The sequence below is a fragment of the Psammomys obesus genome, unplaced genomic scaffold (assembly GCF_907164565.1).
Source record: "Psammomys obesus unplaced genomic scaffold, mPsaObe1.curated_primary_1811, whole genome shotgun sequence".
NCBI lineage: Eukaryota > Metazoa > Chordata > Mammalia > Rodentia > Muridae > Psammomys > Psammomys obesus.
In genome coordinates, this window is record NW_026590062.1 from 12,354,014 (window position 1) to 12,360,013 (window position 6,000).

The 6,000-nt window shown below is 44.8% G+C and overlaps 1 protein-coding gene across 1 annotated transcript in view; it reads left to right on the top strand.

Annotated features, from left to right (window-relative positions):
• Kntc1 (kinetochore associated 1) overlaps positions 1 to 4,504 on the top strand; it is a 73,451-nt gene extending 68,947 nt beyond the window's left edge. The window contains exons 60-63 of the mRNA XM_055606160.1: positions 1,242 to 1,331; positions 1,805 to 1,950; positions 2,571 to 2,661; positions 4,343 to 4,504. Coding sequence (XP_055462135.1) covers positions 1,242 to 1,331; positions 1,805 to 1,950; positions 2,571 to 2,661; positions 4,343 to 4,363 — 348 coding nt within the window. The 3' untranslated portion in view covers positions 4,364 to 4,504. The remainder of the gene's footprint in view (positions 1 to 1,241; positions 1,332 to 1,804; positions 1,951 to 2,570; positions 2,662 to 4,342) is intronic.
• Positions 4,505 to 6,000: the final 1,496 nt, after the last annotated feature.

Consider the following 6,000-nt stretch of genomic DNA (forward strand, 5'->3'; position numbering starts at 1 on the left):
AGCACTCAGGAGGCAGAGGCTGGAGAATCTCTGTGGGTTCCAGCCCAGCTAGGGCTGCATAGCTAGACCTTTCTTCCCACAAAAGAAAAGCAGGACAGCCCCTTAAACCACCTAGGCTTGTTGGAACTTTAGAGGCTGTTGTGGGCCACTAGCTAAAGCCTGAGAGAAAGGGACCCTCAAGGTGGTGCTAATCAGACTGAGCAGGATGGGGAAGCCTCCAAGGAGGGCAGCTCCATTTAGCAACTGGATGTGACCAGAAAGAGAGGCAAGTAGACTTGTGCAAGCCTGAGCACTATGCAGACAGAACTGTTTTGGTTGGCTGGTTTTTGTTTTTTTGAGACAGGGTTTCTCTGCATGGCTCAGAGGGCTGTATTGCAACTCATTCTGTAGATCAGGCTAACCTTGTACTCTCAGAGATCTGCCTTCCTCTGTCTCCTGAGCCCCCAAGCACTATGTCTAGGATTAAAGGCGTGTGCCACCAAGCCCCACTTAAGACAGAACTTTTAAAATAACTAATTTCCCTGGTGCGTACAGTAGCACAGTGGTCTGAATAAATGAACATGCACACTTTTATTTGCCATTTTGTCTATCCATCACATCTGCATGTTTTCAAAGCCATCTGTGTTTTAACTTTTTTGATTACTCATAAACTTATTACATTCCAACTTCAGGATTTAAGTAGATTTTTTGTCACAGCAGAGAAGTATGATAAACAACTTTATCTTTTGAGTAGTGGTTGTAAAACACTGTTTTCTCCTTGTCTGGGTATTGTTGTTGTTAATGGAAGTATATTAGAAATTAAAACATCTTTTTTTTTTTTTTAAATATTTAGGGGAACTGATGAACTTTAAGGAGAAGTGTGTGTGAAAGGGAGCTACACAGCTCCCAGGGGCTGTCACTTTCCTTCCTTTGGTCTGCTTTTATCCTTCCTTCCTCTCCCCAGGCCCCACACCCACCCTTCTTTCTTGAGACCAAGGTCTCACGTGTCCTAGGCCTCAAAATCACTGTGTGGCCCAGTACGACCTTCCTCCGAGTGGTGGGACTCCGAGTGGCGCACTCTTCTGCCCGGTTCCCTAAGTCCGGGACTAGAATGTGGGGCTTGCTGCATGTTGAGCAGGCTTCTATCAAGATTCATGCCTGGCTTCCAAGTTAAAGAAGCTTAAAGAGTTTTTAAGAGCATCCCAGACTGGACAACAATTACTAAACCACTTTTTAAATTATGCTCTAATTTTTTTTCCTAGACTTTCCTGGATTCATGTGATGCTCAGGTCATTTTACAGCAATTAGAAGAACACATGAACACTGGCCAGCTAGCAGGCTTTTCACATCAAGTAAGAGACAGTTCCGTTTCATTTTTGCTCTGTCTGATCATAGAAGGTAATTCTCATTCCCCAAATAACATTTTTTTCACTTTTATTAAAAGCTTAGTATGTAATAGTCAGGTACACGGATTAGGATGTGAATTAGTGGTAGAGTTACCTAGCACACTCAAGAGCCTGGATTCAATCCCCAGCATTACATAAAAAAATAAAAGCAAGGTGCCCTGGCTGTCTTGTTTACTGCTGTGCTCACTGGAGAAATTGTACCCATAAATACTTGTAATTAGATCCTCTTCCTCATTAAAAAAAATCCCCAAGTGCATAACAACAACAGCTTTCTATTTGTGTACCTTGCTAAGCCACATCCTCCGCTCCCGTCGGCTGATCCACTGATAATTAAATTTCTGACTGCCAGGGACGTGTTGTATTGACAAAGGACTTCAAATTAAACACATTTTTAATATACTGATGCTGCCCTTCCATAGATTAGAAGCCTGATTCTGAATCATGTCATAAATAAGAAGGAATTCGGGATTTTGGCAAAGACAAAGTATTTTCAGTTATTGAAATGGCACATGATAAACACCAGCAACATCACTGAATTGGTGAACTATCTGGCAAATGACGTAAGGTAGGTTACTATGGGGGACCCTGATTTACTGTGGAATTTCCTTACATGGTCTTGGTTCTGAAGAATAGCCATTATTAAGCCGTGTGGTTGTAACTGAAAGCTGCAGGATTGAGCTGCAGCTTTCCTGCATGTTCCCAGGAGCTCATTTTCCTGCAGCTTGGAACCTTGGGACATGAATCTGTCATCCAGTAATTAAAGGAGCTGCCTGGATCCTCAAAATAGATGTCTCCTAGTCTTGCTCTGAACCCTAAATTACAACTCTCTTCCTTAGACGCTTGCTTGGAGCCCTGGTGTGTTATGTAATGCATGGTTCTTGCTAAGCTTGGTTGGCTGACTCTCTAAACCCACAAGTGTAGAGACCAAAAGCTGCTTTAGAAGGGAAGTGCAGAGAGCAGCCATGGCTCCTTCTCCAGCTGGTCATTCCGGAGTGCCCTGTCTCCTCTGCACACATGGTTACATCGTCGTTTATGAATGAGTGTTAGTTTTTAGTTGCAATTGATCCATATAGTAGACTGTATCCATGTGAAGAGTACAGCTTGTACATCTGTATGCATTGTCATCACCACATGAGTCACTCCAAAGGGTCTCCTCATGCCTGCCTGTTCTTTCCGGTTCCACAGTTTAAATGAAGCGTCAACTTTGATAACCGAGTATTCGAAGCACTGTGGAAAACCTGTACCACCAGATGCAGCTCCCGGTGAAATTCTGAAGGTAAGCCAACTAATAATTGCTTCATTTCAAATCCGAGACCACTTATATACTTTTAAATTAAGTTAGATTTGTGTGACGAGGGAAATGGGGCAGGCCTTTCACTGTAGATTCTGGGGGTCAGATTCAGATCTGTCAGGCCCATGTGGCAAGCACTATATGCTGAGCACCTTGCCGGCCCTACTGCTTCTGCTTGCGGGCTTTCAGTTGACTCTACATTTCTAGAAATACGTGTGGTTTTATATGCATGTACATTCACTTATCACTGTGGCATTTCCTTCTGAGCACTGTGTTACGCCAGCATCACAGTGTATCTAGACAAACCTAGATAGTCTTGGTACGTCCACCAGTGTCCCAGTGTGGTCTCTTGCTGCTGGTAAAAGACACAGGAAGCAGGCGTGTGCTGTCAGCAGAGCGCTGCAGACTTCTACACCATAAAGTGTGTTCTTCAGGCAGGAGTATGCACTAAAGGAAGAGTTAAAAAGTATGTTTGCTGAGTAGATCAGCAACATCATTGATGATGTTACCACTGCTTTGTTTTGTTTTGTTGAAGACAGGGTCTCACTATGACGTTCTGGCTGTCCTGGAATTATCAACTATTATGTGCACATAGTTATTTGCTCTATTTGGTTTGCTGACACCAGCAATGAACAGCAGTTGTACTAGGATAGTAGAGCACCCATGATGTCACAAACGGCCACAGGCTAAGTGACGTCCCTGAGTGTTAGCTGCCTAATGGCCCATCTTGGATGGAGCCCCAGGGCCTTTTGACATGCTATGGGGCGCCTGCATTTTATTACCATCCATAAATAAGTAGCTGTGCTCATGTCCAGTCAGTTGTGCTCTGTGGCTATGTTGGTTAGACATTGTTGTGACAAATACTGAAGAGAAACAGTTCAAAGGAGCAAAGATTTGTTTTGGCTCAGTTTCCAAGACTGAAGTCCACAGCTACTTCCTCCTCATCCTGTGACAAGACAGAACATAATGTCACCAAGCTGCTGGTTTCGAGACAGAAAGAGCAGACAGGGTGCATGAGGGGCAGGAAGCACCTGTCAAGGCACAGCCTTAGCTGAGGCAACATTGCCACCAAGTGGAGATCAGTGGCACCCACGCTGACACCTTGGCAGCAGAGTAGTAACAACAGCACAGTGTTAACTTTTAAAAAGTTAACATGGTGGTTCACCTTAATCCCAGCACTTGGGAGGCAGAGGCAAAAGGATCTCTGAGTTCAAAGCCAGCCTGGTCTACACAGTGAGTTCCATGACAGCTAAGGCTATACAGAGAAACCCTCTCTCAAAAAAACGAAAAAAGAAAGAAAAATCTAGAGAATATTAAAACAAATTTATCCGTTAAAGTGTGTTTCTCTCTAGTTGTACCTGTCTTGCATGCGTGGTGCTTTCACGTGTATTTTAACCCTGTAGCTGAGCTGCAAGTTCTGGTACAGTTCTCTGTTTTAAAGACTGAAGATGGGCTGGGAAAATGGCTTAGTGGGAAGAGCAGCTGCTACCAGGCCTGAGTACAGGAGCTTGATCCCCAGGACCCCCAGGGAAAAGAGAGGACCAGCCCCACAAGGCTGTCCTCTGACATCCGTGTGCGTATGCTTCACACACACGGTAAATGCAGAAATAATGGTAACGGAGCCCTGACACTCATGAGTTACGCTTCTGTTTTCTCCCCTGTTTAGACGTTTCTTGGTGGATCGTAGTAAGTCAAACAGTATTTCAAAGAGAAGAAGCTTGGAGCCTGCCACTATCTAATCATATTTATTGCAATTTATAAATTGTGCCATCTATAGCTCATCCTGCAAGGAATAACTAAGACACTCAGTATTAACACAACTATGACATAAGTGTCTCACATGCTGAATTAATAAATATTTTTATATTGGTTCCTTGTGTAATTTGTAAGTTTTTGGTTTGGGTTGGTTGGTTGGTTTTGGCATTTTGCACTGTACATGAAGGAGACAAAATGCAAAAATAGTTCACTTTCAGGGGCTGGAGAGCATCTCCGCAGTTAAGAGCCCTGGCGGCTCTTCCGGAGGACCCAGTTCAGTTCCCAGCATCCACATGGCAGCTAAGAACTGTTTAAATCCAGTTCTCAGGACTCCGATGCTCTCTGCTGACCTCCATGGCCGCCAGACATGGACGTATATGGTGCATATATGTACATATATGCAGGCAAAGCACTCACACAGTTAGATTTAAATAAATAAGGGGGCTGCAGAGCTGGCTCAGTGCACTGACTGCTCCTGCGGAGGACCCAGGTCCAACTCCCAGCACCCACATGGCAGCTCATAACTGTCTGTAACTTCTGTTCCAGAGGCTCTAACACCCTTACATAGACATACATGCAGTCAAAAACCAATGTATGTAAAGTAAAAATAAGTAACTTTTTAAAAAAAAGAGAAGTCATTAAAAATAAAGTCTCCTCTTCCCTCTTGCAAAATAACCCTGTATTTAAGCTCCTGTTTCCTCCAGGGGTGGTGGCTCTGTCGGTGAAGCCCTTGCCATGCACACATAAGCAACCGGATTCAGATCCCAGCGCTGCGTTAGAAGCCCAGGACCTCGGCCTGTGCTTGTTACAGTAGGGTCTCTGAAGAGTCCTAGTCAGCCATTCTAGGCAATGGCACGCTCCAGGCCCAGGCAGAGATGCTGGGTCAAAAACTAAGATGTTGAGCCATTGTAGAAGACACCCCAGGCCAAGGCATCACGCGTGTCCTTGTGTACACAAGAACGTGTATGCACGGTGGTGAATAAACTCGCCTGAAGGCTACTCTCAGCATTTGTACAGTATCAGTCTCTGACTATATCAGTCGGTTGACATACAAAAAGATGGAAGTCACCTGATCTGCTGGGCAGGGAAAGGGCTGAATGCCAGGGATTGCTTACAAAGGTGTTAAAGGACTGAAGCAGTGCCAGGCATGGGTAGGAAAGGTGGCTCAGTGATTGAGAGGCACTCCCGGATGAGCCACCGCCTGCCTGGGAGGTGCTGTCTACTAAGATGCCTGGCTATTTGGAGGTTAGAGTCAAGCTTCCTGACAAGGGAAACACAGAGACTGCCTATGAGACAAAAAAAAAAAAAAAAAAAAAACGCGTCAGCACTCACAAAATGGCATGCGCCCATTCCCTCCCTGTGGTGTCTCCAGCACGTGTCAATCCTTTTCAAGATGCTGCTTGCATGCGGTTTGCTGCTTGCTCGCTCCATGGACCTGCTCACCAGGCCCCAGAGTTATTCCTGAACTGAGTTCTCTCGTCCCCTTTGGGGATCTTAGGTCTATGTTGCGAAGTATGTTCTTGTCAAATTAAAAGAAGTTGACTAAGCAATGTAGTGATAACTTTTAGG